Source organism: Chelonoidis abingdonii, chromosome 4 (assembly GCF_003597395.2).
Source record: "Chelonoidis abingdonii isolate Lonesome George chromosome 4, CheloAbing_2.0, whole genome shotgun sequence".
Taxonomy (NCBI): domain Eukaryota; kingdom Metazoa; phylum Chordata; order Testudines; family Testudinidae; genus Chelonoidis; species Chelonoidis abingdonii.
In genome coordinates this window covers 83315389-83334491 of record NC_133772.1, presented here as the reverse complement: position 1 = coordinate 83334491, position 19103 = coordinate 83315389, and the positions used below count along the sequence as shown (strand labels likewise).

The 19103-nt window shown below is 44.5% G+C and overlaps 1 protein-coding gene across 15 annotated transcripts in view; it reads right to left on the bottom strand.

Moving 5' to 3' along the window:
* Nucleotides 1–1971: 1971 nt before the first annotated feature.
* RAD51B (RAD51 paralog B) overlaps nucleotides 1972–19103 on the bottom strand; it is a 689205-nt gene continuing 672073 nt past the window's right edge. For 14 of the 15 annotated variants that reach the window (XM_075065388.1, XM_032774777.2, XM_032774772.2 and 11 more), the window contains one exon: nucleotides 1972–2583. In XM_075065388.1, the coding sequence (XP_074921489.1) occupies nucleotides 2391–2583 (193 nt within the window). In that variant the 3' untranslated portion in view covers nucleotides 1972–2390. Of the gene's footprint in view, nucleotides 2584–13492; nucleotides 13580–19103 lie in introns of all 15 variants that reach the window. The other variant, XM_032774764.2, reaches the window with a different exon arrangement.

Below are 19103 nucleotides of genomic sequence, written 5' to 3'. Positions count from 1 at the left end.
ACTAGACATAAGTAGACTAAGCAATTGCTTAGGACCCTGAGCAGCTCGAGGGGGGGACTATTTGCTTTTTATTATGTGTTGTGTGTGTGTGTGTGTGTTGGGAGGGGAGGGATCTTCCTGCTTAGGGCCCCCTGTGGGCTAACACTGCCTCCGATAAGAGCAGAAAATACTTCTGCGTCTGAGTGTGCTACCAAACATTTATTTATAAGCTACTCAGGTGAAATGGGTACATACTAGCCCAGCAGGACTTATTAAAAAGCAGCCGTGGCAGACAACATCATCAAGCTGAAAATCTCTCCTTTGGTTTAAAAATAAAAAAGCCTCCTCAAAGTACCAAACAGTAACACAACAGTCAGGGAGTTTCTCTTCCCCAAGAAGCATTTTGGAAATTTTATGAAGTGGCCTATTGAAATGGAATAACATGCTTGGCAACTGTAGCAACAGCTACTTCCAGAGAGAGGAGTGTGTGAGAAAGAGTGTGTGTATGCAGAGCACTCATCTCCAGGTTGCTCTCCCAATTTACTCAGTAAGAAGGAAGATTATTTTCTGTGCCCCATCCCATGCTTAGCCTCTGCTGAGACTGCCAACATGAGTGTCAATAAGTGACATGTATCATGGTGTTTTTGAGATGCGAGCAATTGTCCACTAGGAACTGGGCTGAGGCTATTGGCAGTGGAGGATTACTGCATGGGTCTATGGGGCCATGCCTAGGGGTCCCCAATGCAGCTGTGGGGATAGAGGAGCTCTCGCAGCCAGAGCTTCTCCAGTCTCAGGGCTGCAGCGGGGGGTGGCAGAAAGAAGCGAGTAGGGGACAGGGTTGCAGAGGAAGAGGTAGAATGGGAGTAGGCTTCATGGAGCGGAGTAGGGCAGGGCCACGGGGGAAGGGGCAGAATGGGGTAGGGCCATGGGTGGGAGTGCAGGTGGAAGGGATGGAGCAGCAGGAGGAAGGGGTGGGGTGGGCCCACAGTTCCGGCATCAGGACCCCCAGCCCCCGCCACTTGCTCTGGCCCAGGGCCCCAGGAAACCTTAATCTTCCTCTGCTATTGGCTAATTTCACAAAGACCACCCAACAACCAGCAAATGGTAATGACTTTCACTCAGTATTAACGCTGGATGGAGTGGAATGGCCTTAAAGGGAAAACCTCTCTTCATCCATGTAGCATTTTATGGATTCCTCATTTTGCATTTCATCACTTGGTTTCTTCTTTTTGATCAATGCATGGTGTGTTCAATGTCATGCCAGAGGGGGCAGAGCACAGCACTCTGAAAAATGGTGGCCCCCAGCCAACACCGGACAATATCATGTCTGACAAACCACCCCAAAAGTGGGCTGTCTGGTTCAAAATCAGATGAGTGACCTCCGTAGTTGTGGAGAGATAGGCATGGTTTGTACTTGCAGAGAATTAGGAGCCAGGAACTTGTAATCCCAGCTCAGGCCATGTCTATGGTACAGCACCACAGCTACAATGCCACAGCTGGGCCGCTGTAGTGAAAATACTTCCTACATTGACAGAAGGGCTTTCGCCATTGCTGTAATAAATCCATCTTTCCAAGAGGAGGTAGCTAGGTCAATGAAGGAATTCTTCCATCGACCTAGCTGCTCTGTCTACAGTGCGGGTTAGATTGCTCTAACCATGTCGCACAGGCTCCAAAAGTTTTTACTTCCCTGAGTGCTGTAGTTAGTCGACCTAAATTTTAGGTGTAGACCAAGTGTGATCTTGAACAGGTCATGTTTTCTGATTCTGTTTTCCCACCTGTAAAATGAGTAACAATTACTTTCCTTCCTTGCAGTAGGGTTGTGAAGATTAGTGAATGTTTTGAAGATGGAAAAAGCTGAACAGTGGACATACACACTAATCATCTAGAATTCAGTCACAAGAAGGATGAGATTGCAATCATTGCTACATTTTCTCCCTCAACCCTGAATTGCCATAACCCTATGATTAGATTTCACTGTGATACACAACAGGCTAAGATTATTCTAAAGTACATCATACACGCAAGAGACACAGAACTGCTTTGCTTTAGTCAAACCAACTGGTGGGTTCAACATTTCCCTGGAGATTTTGAACTGACATTTTAGGACTAACTGAATTCTCCTCTCACTTTTGGAAGTGGGTCTTCCAGGTCAGGAAGCCTATTGGCAAAGCCGTGGTAAGATGGGGATGCATGTGCTGCCACAGCCTGAGCTGTATCTATTTTAGAGCACCAATCTGGCATCTTTCTTCATCATGTCATCTAAATTAACCAGAACCAACACAGAATTTTTATATCACTAAATATAATATGGCTACTCATGGACAAAGAACAAGAACCATATTCAAAGTCACCCTGTTCAGAGGTAAAAGAAGAAGCAATTCCACAAACTGCTTCATAGGAATTTAAAGAAATCACATTTGGCAAAATATCTGTGTCATGCTTCTCTCCAGCTGAGACACGTTCTTCTTCATATAGGTTGTGCTAGCTCGAGGGTCTGAGCAGCGGAACTGGGGAAGCCATCTTTCAGGATATTGGTCCTCACTCTTATGGCCTGCAGTACAGGACTGGAGCCTTCCCAGCTGGCATCTGGGTGGTCCTTTCCATCTGAAACACAAAATGAAGAAGGCCAATGAATCACCGTACGCACTTGGATCACAACCGAATGGTAGCATTTCCCCTAGCACAGAGACAAGACATATTGTGTGCTTCAGCCAATCAGAAATCTGGTTTACCCATGAAAGAAAAGCACATTAGACTTTTCAATATAAGCCAGTTTCTGACCAGCTGAAGCTTAATTTACTCATTTGATTTATAACTTTTAATTAGTGAATAATGATCATGTGTCCAGCAGTCTGATTGGCTGTCCTGGGGCCTTGCAGTCCGACCGGATTGTTCGGCTTGGAACAGCACATGCAAAACTACTGTAGGTCTAACTGCTTTTTCTAGTTTGTCTGATTGGCTTTTTCAGAGTTTATGATGCTCCTCACAGAGGCAAATTCCCACACTGGGCATCAAGGTGACAGGGTCAAACTGCCCCTATAAACCAAATCTTAGCCTGATCCAATCCCTTCAATCATTCTTCACTAGATCACACTAAAGACCAGCTCCTAAGTTGGTGTAAACTGGCATATCTTCATTGAAGTCAATGAAGCTATGCCAATTTGCACTTGCTGAGGATCTGGCCCTAAGTGTATCAGTCAAGATCCACATTTAGGCTGTCCTTGCAGAGACCTCCTGCTGATGGGGATGTAACCCACTCCACCCATCTACCCAATTTCCATATTACAGGTTATAGTTTAAAGGTAAATGTGCTTTTAAAAAAATGTACAAGGGTTAGATGGGACCCCCAGGGCTCGCAAATTATTTTCCAACTTTTAATCTAACTGCTGTGAATACAGACCAAGTATTGTTGCTTACCAATACCTTCAGTGTTTCATCCCTCTTGAAACAGGAACAGTGAGCATATTAATAAATGGATTGATGGACTTGTCTAAATGTAATTTCCATAAGCATCTCTACATCACTTACTGAAATGCAATGAAGTATCTAACTTCTTGCAGAACATACTCCCCACTGAATCACTATCCCTAATGCCTCCTCATCCACCTGGAATCAGCTAGAGGGATTCCTCCCACTCCCTCTCTCTCTCCAGTGGTAAAGCATATCTGTGTCACAGAATCTTTTGTCCAGGTCATGCCAATAGCCAGAACATCTCATGGCTTGTCTATCAGATCAATCTATATACATGCTGATCACCATTGCATCTAGGCATTAAATACATCAGTAAGCAAAATGGACTCTGCTTTTGTCATCCTAGGATATTCCTCTGTTTCCTTCTGTGATTTACATCCCTCTGCACTGGTATCCAGATCCAAAGTTTTACATTAGACTTTACTTTGAACTAATGATTAGATTTTAAACAGTGGAGGTGAATTTATATAGGCAATGAAGGCTGTCTGCTCTCCATCCTATGCCCCCTTCAAAATCCACTGGGCTGAGAGCTATCTGCGACTGCCTTCTCAGCAAGGCAGTGCTGATTCATAGCCTATCTGAAGGGTCTCTGTCAAACAGTATGGGGTACTCTTTCCTCTCTGGAGAACACTCTGCCCTTATTCACAGGGTGGTTGAATCTCTGCAGAGCTCACCTCTTTCTCCCCTAGGGAGCTACAGTTTGCTGCTTCCGCTCTTAATTGGGGTCTTGGAAAACTAGATTTCCACACAGGAATTTTTGTGGCCAACTGGCCAAATAGGACTTTGTCTCATGTACTTGGCTAAAACTTCCACTCCCCTCAATGTTCTGCCTGGCTGCTGCCCCCACCTCGGACTCAATCCCATTTCAGTGGTGCTAGACGTATATAGTGTGTGAAGTGCTTGGACAGTAAACATGCTATATAAATGTAGAGATGTTATATTATTATAATTAACTACAGCATGTAGCAGATGCACTGCTGTCTGTTGGAAGGAGATAACCATAATGAGAGTACTCTTTAAGATCGTCTTGATCTATGCTGTAGGCAGATGAAGAGGTGAGATAATGAACTGAAAGAGCACCCAGCAATTATCAGAACCAAAATATCCCAGGTAATAATGAATCACCAGTCAGAGCACGTCCTCCTGTTTGACAGAGGAATTAGACTGAAAAGACCTGTTTGCTGCCAGTAATTGCACTGCAAGTTGCCATAGTCCTAGGCAAATATGTACTTCTGATCATTCAGACAAGCTCCATTGTAGGACAGAAAAGTACAGTTCCCTCAAGGACCCTGCAGAGCAGTCAACACCTGCATGGGCCAATCACTATTGTTCGCTATCAAAGCTTTGAAGAAAGTCAATAAAGCTGAGTGAAAGGAAGTAGGTAAAAGGCAAGTTGATGGACTGAAAGGGGCCAGGATAATACCAGCATTAGCAGAGGTGGCAGTTCAGAAGGGACAATGTGCCAGGTAGGAAAGCAGTCCTTTCTTATGGTTTATTTGGAGTTTTGAAGTGAAGAGACTCTCCACTTCTCTCTCCTGTCTAATGCTACCTTTCTCCTCTCTCAGTCTGCCTAATGCTGTGTAATACCTATACTAAGGCTCAGTTTACACTAGAAAAGTTTTGCTGGTACAACTATCCACAGCAAACCCTTCTAGTGTAGATGCAGTTTACACCAGCAGATAAGTGGTTTTGCCAGTAGATTGTTATAAGCTCTACCACAAAAGCACTTTTTTGTCAGTATAACTGAGTAGTCTACACTATGGCTGTTGCCAGTATAGAAATGTCATAAAAAAAATTACATCTCTGACCAACGTCACTATACTGGCAAAATATTTTAGTGGTGACCCAGCCACTTGTAATGTGTCCTCTGCAAATGCGCAGAGTCCTTTGCACGGCTTCATGAGATGTGCCTCAGGAATCAGTGCAGTGGTTTATGGACCATTTCTAGCTTTGGAAGAGGACTGGTTGCAAATGACTCAGCAAATTTAGAGAGAGAAGGTGGGTGATGTAATACATTGTATAGGATCGACTTCTGCTGGTGAAAGAGACAAGCTTTTGAGCTTGCACCGAGCTCTTCTTCAGGTCTGGTACAGGTACTCAGCCCTGGTCTACACTATGTCGACGCAAGGCAGTTTATATCAACCTAATTCTGTAAGCATCTACACTAAAATGTTGCTTCTGCCGATGTAACTCGCCCACTATGCCAACTTAACTGCATCTCTGTGAGATGTGTAGTACTTAGGTCGGTCAATGTAGTTAAGTCAATGCAGAGTCAGTGTAGACACTGCATTGCTTACATTGACTGTTACTGGCTTTCAGAAGCCATCCCACAATGCCCCATGCGGACAATTAAATCAGTACACATGCTCCTAACGAGGACACAAGGAGCATAATGTGGACATACAAAAGCGATTTAATTACTGTGGCAGCTGTACATTGTCGTAATTTAGGCCGACATAATTTTGTAGTGCAGACAGACCCTCAGTGTCACAGCTAAATACAATATGGAATGTATTATTTAGCATAAGTGGTTAACACATATTGTAAGAGACCATACAAGGTAAAGTGGCCAGTTCACCCATCTGCAGACATAGTACAAAAAGGGGGGGGGGGGCTAGTGGGTTACAGATTGTTGTAATAAGTCATAAATCCAGTATCTGTATTAAATCCACGATTTTTAGAGTCCTGCAAAGTTATGAATTTAAGCTCCCAGGCTCAGTCTTTTGAAGGTGTTGTGCAGGATTCCTTTGAGGATGAGGACTGAGAGATCAGCTGTGGAGTCACCACTTTTTGAAAAGTGTTTGGCCATGGATAATACGATGTTACTGACTTTTATCATTTTTCTGTGTAAGTTTATATGAGAGTGTAGTGATTTCCTGGTTTCACTCACCTAGTTGTTATTGAGGGCATTTGATGGACTGGATGAGGCTCACAAGTGATAGACACGTGTACAACCCATGGATCTTGAAATGTGTTTTGCATCTGTTGTTCGGCAGAGTCTGGTGCCTCTTTGAGTTGGCGTGTCCTGGTCTGTGAGGAGCTTGCTTCTGCTAATGAGCTTGGCAAAGTTGGGTTGTTTGAAGGCCAGAAATTTAGCTGTGACATACTGAGTACATTTTCCAGACCTGAAGAAGAGCTCTGTACAAGTGCAAAAGCTTGTCTCTCTCACAAACAGAAGTTGGTTCAATAAAAGATATTACCTCACCTTGGGACCGCATGGCTCCAACAACACTGAAAATTACTGCAATAGCAGGCTGTGGAAGGGAACAGAAGTCTTACAGGATTGTGGCCTCCCCCTCCCTTTCCCCAAAGACAGCTGCTAACAACCCCTTAACAACTGCTACTCTAAGGCCTTGGCTACACTGGCGCTTTACAGCGCTGCAACTTTCTCGCTCAGGGGTGTGAGAAAAACACCCCCCTGAGTGCTGCAAGATGCAGCGCTGTAAAGTGCCAGTGTAAACAGTGCCGCAGCGCTGGGAGCGCGGCTCCCAGCGCTGCAAGCTAATCCCCATGAGGAGCTGGAGTACGTGGAGCGCTGGGAGAGCTCTCTGCCAGCGCTGGTGCCGCAACCACACTCGCACTTCAAAGCGCTGCCACGGCAGCGCTTTGAAGTTTTGAGTGTAGCCAAACCCTAAGCCATTCTACTTCATGTTCTTGGCCCATTTACAAGTTACAGCATTGAAACCCAATAAAATAACAAGGCTTTTGCTGGAAAAAGTTAATTTTTCCATTGATAAACTTCCCTAGTAACTGGTAACACACTGCTGTCTGTCTCTGCAAGAAAGGGGCTAGAGAAGTACTATTTTTCTTAATGACTTGTACCAACATTCCTCAGCAATGCCATTAAAGAAAACATTAATAACTTGCAATTTTACACAAATCAACTTCATCTTGGGCCTGGGTATTATGTCTCAACTAAGATAGTCTCCAGTAAAGGAAGGTTTTTCTGTCTCTATCTCTCTGGTGGTTTGCTATAAAGGGCCAAAAAAATTAGAAGAGTTTTGGAAGCATGTTTAACAACACTCACTACTTTTAGAGTGACATGCTTTGGAATGTCATGTATAATTCATTTCATATGTTGCAGAAAAATTCTGCCTTAGCCTCAGACTTAACCTACCATTTTGAAGCTGCTATGACTTGTTTGTGACTTCCATAAGGATCCACTCTCTGCTAAACTGGTTTTCTACTGGAAACTTAGTTGCAACTTTAACTGTGGAGTGAGTACTACTATTCCATAATCACACGTTTTCAAAGTGTGGCACACTTTTAGAAGCAACACTGGCTTTCACAGCAATTGATAGTAGAGGTAGGGAGCTGTTATTTCTATGGAAATATAGTTATCAAAGTGTGTATCTTGGTGTGGGAGAGACTGATGCTATGTGTAATCGTTCAGAGTTCCATATAGCTGTGACCTGGAAAAGGTAGAATCTGTTTCAGGGATTTTTACTTTGTCTCCATGGTTCAGGTGGTTTAACCGGACTGAATGATTACAGGACGTAAGTATGATTACGTAACCCCCTCTTGGAGCTACAGGCAATTGCAGGGTTATCTGTTGTGTATGCAAAGCAACTTCAGTTTAAGATTGTCTGGGTGAGGTCTTCGGGAATTTCCCTACTTTATGTAATCTATTGCTGCTTCTCAACTTCCTCTATTAGCATGGCCAGGAGGCAAAAGAGCAAGCACCCCTAGTGGTATTTCTCAAATTCTCAGAAAGCAATTATGATGATTGCTCAGTGACCTACAACAATCTTGTAGCTTTCAGAACATCATCCCATTCCAGGTGGATAACACCTGGAAATGAGGAGGGTCTGGCAGCTGGAGGGAGTGGGACAGAGGATGGGATGTACTGGGATACTGCAGAAGAGCTTGGCAGCCAGGAAGATATGTACATGCCAGTCCCCAAATACAACTTTGCCAAAACATTTCAACCCTGACCTGCATATCACCTGTTCTTAGCATTCCAGGTCCCCACACAGTTCTGTCAGTACACCTCAAGCATGACCTGCAGTGTCTTTCTGGTTCCAGTCCTGGGACTTCTTCTGAACAAATTTAAAAAATTTATTAAAGTTAATGTTTAAAATTAAATAGACACAAGTTAAGAGGGAAGGTACTGTACACCTGGGGTCAGGCTTGAGTTCTGAGGGATTACAGGTATCAGTTGCAAGAGTGAAGAGATACATGAATATCACATAACCGCCACTGACCCAGATTGGGGTGCAAGAGTTTTTAAAGTGTCAGTGGATAAGTGGGCTCAGGTACGCCACCCATGGAATGTATAAGGAGTCCAAGTCACTATCAGTGTAGCGAATGAGTACATGGGTGGGGTGTGTCCCTTGGTTCGTCTGGGAAGGAAGTGGGCTATTTCCCTGGTCGGCGGTCTCGATTACTCAGTGTGGTATTGACGGTGTCCTGTAATGTGTTCCATATAAATGTCTCTGGACCACCTGATGGTGTCGGACAGCATGAGCTAACTCATGAGCCAGGCGTAGCGTCAACCGACTCCACACGTTCTCAGAACTGGCTCGTTGTGGGGGTTCCACGAGCTCAGGGCTCCCATGATCAGGGTGTGTATCTGGACCTCGTAGCCCTGGGCTCTCAGGGTCTCGGCCAGCGGGGTGTATTCCGGGCTTGGGCCTTGTGGAAAGCCGGTGACCTGTTTTCAAAGGGCACCATGACATCTACCATGAGGATCTTCTTCTTTTCTGCGTCCGTCACAACGATGTCGGGTTGCAGTCTGCTGTCTGTCCCAAGGATGGCCGAGTTGAGCATGACCTTCCCCAGGGACGGCGAGATGGCTTTCACCAGCCGGTTCTGGATGGTGTTGTGGCGGTGCCGCCAGGCTCCAGAGTGCTATTTGCATCCACACAGGACGTGGGGCAGGGTCTCATTTGCATAGTTGTGCTTCCTGCAGCACTTTTCCCAGTTGCCATGGCGGATGGCTCCATTGAGGGGAACGCAGTAGAGTCAGGCCCTGTGGACGAACCGCCAGTTGGCGAACCTTGTGAAGCTGCCCCCGGGGAGGAAGTGATTGCTGGCATCCCACTTGCTGGACACCTCAAATACCTTGCAATGGTCTGGCTTCTGCTTGAGGTTCTCAGCATAGTGGCAGCGAATGGCGTCTTTCAGGATCCTTTCCAGCATAGCTCTGGCAGTCGGGGTGATGATGGTGTGGTCCAGGGTCTTTATGTGTGGCACCAGCATTCCCAGCTCCTGGCGCTCCTCACACCATTTCCAGCAGCAGTCAATCCTCTTTCCCAGGCATCTCGAGGTGTTGCAGGCACAGGACCAGAGAGAGGACAGGTCTCCCCCCTCTCTCCTCTACTCAGCCTCCAGGGAGCCACTGAGGTAAGTGGCAATGTTCTGCTCGGAGGGGGCCCTGGCGATGCGTTTCCTGACCACATCCCATATGGCTTCCTGCACGATGCTCCTCACTGTCAGGTCCGGGCACATCAGGAGGCAGAAGGCGTGGGTCATCACTGCCACGTTGCACAAGTCACCCATCCGAGGTACATTGGCGCCACCCTGCCTCTGGGAAATGTAGATGATGTTGGTGCTGGCCCTCTGGGGAAGGTAGAGCCATTTCCTCACTAGCTGCCTGATGGTGCTGTCGGCCTTGTTCAGGGGCACCTTGGCTACAGCCAATCCCCTGAGGACAAAGGAGACGAGGGGGACCAGGAAGGTATTGAGGACATTGATCTTTTGCCGGGGGCGAGCAGGGAGGAGTCAATTTGGGCCACGTCTCGCAGGATCTCCACGATGGTGTCTTCGGGGGTCTGTCAGATGCAGACTCCTGTGGGTGTGCCAAGGTGGTGGTATACCTCTCCCTCTTCAAGGGAGGCCATGGGCTTGTGCTGGGTCAGGAACAGCGATGCCCGGACCAGCGCCCTGGCGCCACCATTGACATGGAACGAGGCACACTTTTTGGGGTTGAAGTGGAGGCCCATCCACTCGGTGGCTTGGCTGGTGATGTCAAGAATTTGCTGGAGGCTTTCCAGGGCCAGATCGTCCTACTACTAGTCATGCTAAAGTGACAGTGGACATACACAAAGGCAGACCTGGATGAAAACAAAGCCACTTTCATTTGTAATCTAAACTAGATGAAATCCTGCAATCAGTGTCTATTAAATTGGTAGACTGGACAACATTAAGCTTTAGTGTTGAAGTCCCCGATGGAACATAAGTAATTCCAACAGCCACACAGATTGTAAGAAACAAGGCACCATTACTGAAAATTGCATTTAAATGTAAATGAAGCAAGCAAGGGAAGCATCATGTCACTGATTGGGAAGGAAGTCTCTGCACTGCATGGGTAAGACTAGAGCTGTATACTGTGTTCAGTTCTGGACAACTCACTACCAAGAAGATGCAGGAAAACTGGAGGAATTCAGAAAATGATCAGGAGGCTGGAATAACTGACTCAGTCTGTTTAAAACTCTTCTCTCCCCCCATTTCTTCATACCTGTTTAACGCCAATGCATAACTAGCACATGGCAGACAGGATATCTTTATTAAATAGCCAACACACTGCCCTTTCAGTGAAGATATGAAAGGTCTGAATAAACTTCAGTGAGGGCTCCCTACAGGTTCTCCAAAAAAAGCCAAGGGAAATTAACCCTGACAAGGAAGGCAGTATAGCCTAGTGGATAGGGCACTGGCCTGGGACTCAGAAGCTCTGTGTTCAATTTGTGGCTGTCTGACTGGCCTGCTGGGTGACCTTAGGCCAGTCATGTCACTGTTCTGTGCCTCAGTTTCCCCATCTGTAAAATGAAAATAATGATACTGCCCTCATTTGATAAGTGCTTTGAGCTCTACTGATGAGAAGCACTATGCATTATTATTCCTAGTATTTCTAAGATAAAAAACAAAGAAAGAGCAAAAGCAACCTCCCAGGGCTTCTTCAATTGTTAAAAAAAATTGTTCAAAAGAAAGGGCACACAGATAATTACAAAAATAAAATTAAATCCTTGGTGGGTCACCTTCAACTAGGAATAGCAGGGGGGTCAAATTAAGAAAAGGCTGGCTCTCAGGAAAATCTCCTGATGGTGAAATGAGTTGTTAGACTGCTGAACAGTCTCCCAGTTTAGACTTCCTGTGTTTGAAACATTTACAACTAAACTGTTCAAAGCACTAGCAATTACAGTGTAAGGAACAATTTTGTGCTAGCCCTGGGAAGGAGGAGGGCACTGGATGGCCTAGCAGATTTTATTCATCTTTAATTTCTATGATTCTAAGAGAGCTCTTGGTCTTTTGGCTAAAAGTAGCTATACTCTCTGTCTAATCAATTGGATACCTGTAATGCCTCTACCAGGGGGGCGATATTGTGATCTTGCAGGGGGATGGACTGAGACCAGGTCTACACTATAGACCTATACTGGTATAACTATGTCATTCAAGGGTGTGAAAAATCCACACCCCTGAGCAACATAGTCATACCGACTCCCTTCCCTTCCCCCCGCCCCCCCGCCCATGTAGATGGCACTAAGCTGACAGGAGAGCTTCGCCTGTCAACCTAGCTACCACCTCTCGGGGTATGTGAAGACAAGCCCTGAGTGATTTCTAGGTCTCTTCCATTCCTAATTTCTATAGTCAAAAGCTAGTGGTTTGCCTAGAAAGCTACCATGATTTTATTGGGACCCTAATGAAAGATCATGATGTAAACAGCATCATAAGACAGAGATCTGATAATGAAACTTTATATGCTTTAGATCAGATTTGCCAAGGTGGGAACTGGGAGTAGTTTAGGGGAATCTTAGGCCTTGTCTATACTAGACTAATTCTGCAAACATTTTGCACTGTTGCTAACACAAGTTTAGCTCCACTGGTGAGAGCAGTGGTGGGAGTCCTAGTGTAGACAATGCTCCTGAGGCCACCCTTTGGGTCACGCCATTGTTTATTATCAGTGTTTTGGGTCACTGTGTGGGGGCAGAAGGAGGGGAACAGCAACATAAAAAAGCACTTTAGAATTAGACCTTTTTTCTCCATCTCTTCTTTGTCTCTAGTGTTTGTTGATGTCTAAAAATGATTATGAGCTGATTAGGATGGTGCTTGTGTGCTACAGCTCTGTCTTAGGCCTTGTCTACACTACCACTTACAGTGCTGAAACTTCCTTCGCTTAGAGGTGTGAAAAAACACCCCCCAAGCGATGCAAGTTTCAGTGCTGTAAGGTGGCAGTGTAGACAGTGTCACAGTGCTGAGAGCCATGCTGCCAGTGCTGGGAGCTATTACCCTCATGAAGGTGGTTTTATTACAGCGCTGGAAGAGCTCGCTCTCAGTGCTGGAGCAGGCACTACGCAGCGCTTTAACGTCAGCTGTGTAGACATACCCCTACTCGCTTCTCTTTCTCCATCTGTACAGGACTTCAAAGCACCTCTGAAAGGCTCCCAGCCCTCATTACTTGCATTTGCATGGTTAGCAGCAATAAGGAAGAAAAGGCCCAAACACGTGAAGTATTGGGTCTGTGCCAGCAGTTACAAGTTGTGGGGTGGGGAGGGTAAAGGGAAGAGAGATAGATAGAGACCCTTGGGGCAGGATGAGCTTTAGTGAGTTCATGGTTTATCTTATCTTTTACATACTCAGAAAAGAATGTAAGGGCTTGGCAAGGCTTACAGTTACAGTGGAGTACAAGGGAACACACTTTACCCTGTACCTGCTAAAATAAGGATTAATGTTCTCTGGACACTGAACCTACCCTCCACCCCACACAGAAATGCCCTTACAAATGAATCGCCAATAGAGAAATTAACATGTTACCAAGAATTATGTAAGTTAAGATAGAAAGTACCTATAAGATCGCAACTAGTCGCTTTCCCCGCACCAGAGGCCTGTGCAGTATCATTCCTTACAGTATATTTTCCCGGGTTTTGGTCATCTTAGACTTAAAGAAAAGAGTATTCTACAGTACAGCTGACCTCATCATCATTACATTTTCTCACTATTTGCCTACATTTTCTCTTAATTACATCTAATTATTTCTAGTAAGAAGAAATTTCCAGGGATTCAAATTTGATATGCAACAGGAAACTAAAGTGGCAAAAGAACACACCTAGTAAATGAAGACAGGCAATGAACCAAAATGCCTTGAAGCAGCTGAGTTCTTGGATCCACAGACTGCTTACAGGGCAAGAGCCTGCTGTAGGAAGAATTGTATGGTGCAATAAGATTATGAATTTAACAGGACTGTACTCTGTAAAAAATGGGGGAAAGTAGAGATTTGCTAGCTTAAGCAAATCATGGCATGGGTGGGGTATGACTCATTCTGGGCTAGTGCCGTTGATGACAGGTACCCTAACAGTAAGAGTAACCGAAGTAACTACGTCATATATGTGATCCAGTCCGAAAGCACATGTGTAGAAAACAACCGCTTGCCTTCCTGATTAAAGAGAAGCATCAGAAGCTCCTCAGAGATGAGTTGATGGGCACTTCAGAAAACCTTGACGTAACTGTAGTTATGTTATTCCTGCAGCTAATAGCAGTTTGGGATGTCCTGTTTGCATCTATAATACCTAATAGTGAAAATCCACGTTACAATTACAACAAGGCTCCATCTATACTAGGAAAATTTTTAAAAATACACACTGGTGTAACTACATTGATGCAGTTACATAAGTGTGAATCCTTAATGTAGATGTGCTCCCCTCATACAAAACCAGGTTTATGTAGGTATGACTTGCTGGACTAAGTTAGCAGAGCAAGCCACAATGGTAAGTGCCATGCTTTACACTGGCACAGTGTGTCTACATTAGGGATTTGCAGTGCAAATTCCTCTAATGAAATGGGACCCAAATCTTCAGCATTCTTAGAAGGTGATTGAAATTCTCTTTATATATACATCAGTATAACACTGGCACACAGCACATAGCTTTGGGATACTGTCAGGTCAAAGCTGGCCCCAGATTCTTTTTAAAACAACCCTAATTCCAACTAAAATGTTTCCATTACATTTTTTTTTTTTAACAGAATGGCAGTGGGAACAGGTTGGTTTTGTTTGCTTTTTCACAAATAAACATTCCCCTAAAGGGTTCACCACAACCCAAACATTCCAGCGCTGTGCTAGAGCTTGAGAGTCAAAGAATGAAAATGAATGATCTATTTTCACTGACCAAGCAGACCGAAATGCAAAAACGGGGGGAGCGAGGGAGAGAAACAGCACAAAGGGTGAAGAGAAAAAGGGATTTTGAAAAGCTCAGTACAGGGTAATCATAAAGGAGTTACTGGTAACATGGACAAGAAAAACTGATTTTGAGCCTGTGTTCCTTTAAAATTAATTTTGTCAACTTAAGAATTTTCATGAGAAATACTGTCTTAGGAACCATGTACACTTCAACACTGTAAACAGACCTATTGCATGGATAATTTTCTTCCGTGCTCCTTGCCTCTTACCTTATATGCAGAAGAAGCAGGAGGGGGTGGGAAATCGGAAGAAATCCCCCTCACTGCCTTCAAAGCTAGAAAATATTTTGGAATGGGGAAAAACCATGCAGACAAATCCCTCATTCTTGAGACAGGACAGTTTTAAAGCTATTTAGAAAGCAACAGGGTGACTCTGTTCAAAACATCTCAATAGCTTCTTTTCTAAAGAAAGGGGAATTTGCCTCCAGTGTACTGCTCATCTCTTGGGTCAGGTCCATGGAAACAAACAGAAAGCACCACAAGAAAAAAAGATAGAGACAGAAAGTGACAGAGGCTACGGAGCAAATTCTTCCCTAATGTAACTCTATCAACTTCAGTGGAATTACATTAAGGATGAATTTCGCCCTGAGTAGCAATTACATACAGATGTGTGTGAGTACACACACCCACTTGCTGGATCTCCCTAGAAGACTCACATACAGATAATACTAAAGTGAAAAAATTCTGAGTGAAGGCCTGTCTGAAAAGGGTTGTATATATAGACTGATCCAGTGACACATTAGCCTAGCAACTGCACCACAGGGTTTCTGAAACAGTAAACAGGAAATGGTTAAGTAAGAGCAGGTGGAGCACGCTGACTGCAGGAGCAAAGCAGGAAATAGCTGTGTCTGAATGGATGCAAAAGAATGCTCTCCCTCTCAGGCCTTGGGCAGTTGCAATACACCCACTCCTCCTCCATCCACTACCCTTATCTCCAGGAGCCCCGAAGTCATAAAGCCTTGAAGGCTCCAAACACCTTTTGCCTGAGTAATCTGGCCTCCTCAGAATTTCAGAACCAGCCACTGGGAGTATTGCAAAGAGCTACCTGGAAGGAGAATGAAAAAAGAGATCCACCTACTGCACAAGTGAAAAGTCAGAAACGCCTAGTGTCAGAGCCTGCAGATGTGAGGAGCTAGACTGGCATCTCTGGATAGGGCCTCAGGTGCTGTGGTCGCAAATGTATTTAACATAATAAAGAATTAGAGAGAACCATTTCTGTAGCCCCTTTTATTCCACAGCACTTAGCAGTCAGGCTCACTCACTACTGATATGCAGTTTTCTCTGGGGTGGAACACAGCAGCTGTTCAATAACTCACAGCAACATCACACAACAGTTGGGAAAGGAAATGAAGAAGTATATAAGAATTCTTTCAACCCCTTCCATTCCCTCCTCTTACTCACAGCATCCTTTGTGCTAATTCCAGCCAAGCAAGTTGCTGGCATCTGTTTTCAGGTGAAAGGAGCTGTGTGTCTGTAAAGCCATGTCTACACTAAGGGTGCTACAGTGCTATATCTGTGGTGCCGTAACTATGCCACTGTAACCCTGCAACAGAGATGCAGATTAGTGTGACTGAAAGGGTTTTTCCATTGCTGTAGGAACATCATCTCTGCGAACGACAGTAGCTAGGTTGCTTGAAATATTCTTCCATCCATCTTGCTGTGTTTATGCCCAGGATTAGGTCAGCATTACTGCAGCACTCAGGGGGAATTTTCACATCCCTAAGTGCTATAGCTATGTTGACCTACATTTTTAAGTGTAGACCAGGCTTAGAATTCAGTGAGAGTCTTGGCTCAGGAGCTTGAAGGGGATCCAATAGTCAACACAATGTCTCCTGGAGCTCTCAGGCACAAGGGGGATAGCATGCCTGCTGCTGCACTTCTCCAGAGACTGCAGTACACATTTCCCTCCAATGCCAGCCAGGTCTGTTGGCTGATGTAGAGGGGCGACATGTCTCAACAGTAACAATTCTGACCTTGTCTCCGCTAGGATTAAAAGGTCCAATGTTAGAATGTGTTTTGCTAACATGTGCTAACAGATTCTAAAAGTCAAGTGTAGACAAAGGACCTCTGCCTTTAACATATGCTAAACTGGTCAAAATAAAACCTAGGGGGAGTCTAGGCTTTAACTTCACCAATTTAGGCCTTGTCCCTTAAAATGTTTGCTGGTATACCAGGAAAGCCTTCTAGTATAAATGGAGTTTATTCCAGCAAAAATGTCCTTTTGCTAGTACAGCTTATACCAGATTCCCAAATGAAATAAGTGTTCCTAGCAAAAGCCCTTTTTTGCTGCTATAGCTGCATTGACACTAGGCCATTTGCCGATACAGAAATGTCACAAAAATATCAAACCCTCTAATCCGGTGACTCTCAACCTTTTCAGACTACTGGACCCTTTTCAAGAGTCTGATTTGTCTTGTGTATCCCCAAGTTTCACCTTACTTAAAAACTTACAAACTCAGACATAAAAATACCAAGTGTCACAGCACTCCATTACTGAAAAATAGCTTACTTTCTCATTTTTACCATATCATTATAAAATAAATCAATTGGAATATAAATATTGTACTTACATTTCAGCATATAGTATACAGAGTAGTATAAACAAATCATTGTCTATGGAATTTTAGTTTACTTCACTAGTGCTTTTTATTTGCCTAGTTTTACAACAGGCTACATATCTAGATGAGCTGATGTACCCCTCGGAAGACTCCGAGTAACCCTAGGAGTACGCGTACCCCTGGTTGAGAACCACTACTCTAATTGCTACACTGGGAAAACTTTTAAGTGTAAATCAGTCCTTACTGTGTGTTAAAGGTGACAGTGCTTTGTCTACACTAGTCTTTTCAAACATGTTAGTTAGTATGTGCAACCTAATCCCTTCTAACATCAACCCCTTAAATCCTAGTCTACAAAAGGCTTCTGAGACCAGGGTTCAAATCTAGTTCAGCCTGCTCAGTCTCCAGTGGGCAGCAGACCACAACGCAAAGCACCACTCGGCACTTATACCCATGCTGTACCCGTTCCTGTGCTGTGGATAAACAGAGAAGTTTGGTCTCCAGCAATGCCAATCTGGCACCTTTCAATGCAGCCCCTCCTTCAGGGGCGTCTGACTGGCACCTTTCATAGGCACTACATTCATTTAACCAATGCGAGAACATGGGAAGACCCAGAAGACTCAGCCCATCAGATTTAGTTTGACTGTGTGGTACTTTGGGGGACTCAAAACTTGACAATGACCGTTGTGAAAAATTGTATAGGAACAGTCTGAATCTGGGGCACAAAGAGAGGTTAACTGAGTTTTTGCTAGTTGAACTGAAATAAGACAAAATGTGTCTCCCCTGTTTCCTTGTCCATTTCTTGCTTCCCACCACCCTTACCTACCTCCTCCCTCTCTTATTCTTTTACACTTTGGTTGTCAAGAAAAATTACAGGAACGAGGGTCCCTGACATAATTACAGTTTGCTGGGGAAAATCACAACCTGCAGCAGTAATTCCTCTAGCGCTGGAGACAAACACATGATGCCGCTCAGAGCTAATCACTATATTTTCACCAGGTCCTGAGTCTAATCTGTCATCATCTGAGAGGCTACTGACTCCAGCCACATACTTGAATCTGAGCTCCTTGATCTACCCCCCTACTCAGGAAAAAGGCAGTGCCAGAGGGATGATTTGTTTCTATCCATTTCTTGACCCTTCCGTCTCAGTGATACTATAACTTTAATGCACTGCTTATCTCTACTATGTTCCTAGTATCAGGCCCACTCAAAAGCATGCTAGAAGGAGCTCAAGTGGCTGTTTTCATCTTACATGCAGAGGTGGGAGTGGTATAGAGTGGCAGTGATTGCACTGAAGAACTATAATTTGGGCTGAGATAAGTTAAAGGAGATTCTTAATGTCTTGTACCTCCTGCCTCCCAATACAGTTGGTTTCCACCCCCTGTGTTTGATAGGAAGTCTTTGTGTTTTATTTGTATTATAACCTGTTTCTATAACTGAAAACAACAAGAGAATGCAGAGATCCAAATGTCTAAACAGAGTGACAAAGAGGCAGGTGGGTACAAAGCAGGAAAGTGGGAAGCAAGGTAGAAGGAGAAAGAGATGGCGGCAACTGACTACATAAAAAAAAAGAAATTGCTGGTAGAGACTATACAGTTCAGCAAGGATGGGACAAATCCACTCATTTCAGATTTGCTAAATATAAAATACCCTTCCGAATGATATTCAACGAATGTAGGTCTGCTTCTTGGGTTTGGTATGGTGGTGCAAATGGACTATAAAGCTGTGGATCTGGTCAGCTGGGGCTCACACTGAAATAGGTGGGAATCAGCAGGTGGCACAGAGTTAAGGCCTTTGAGTCAGAATCCCTCATGGGTCACAAGAGGGAAGTGGCTATGACTATTTCCAAGCCATGTCATTGTGCAGTAAGGGCTACTTTTCATATTGGTGCCCATCACCATAGCATCTCTGTAGCTTACTTGTACTCCA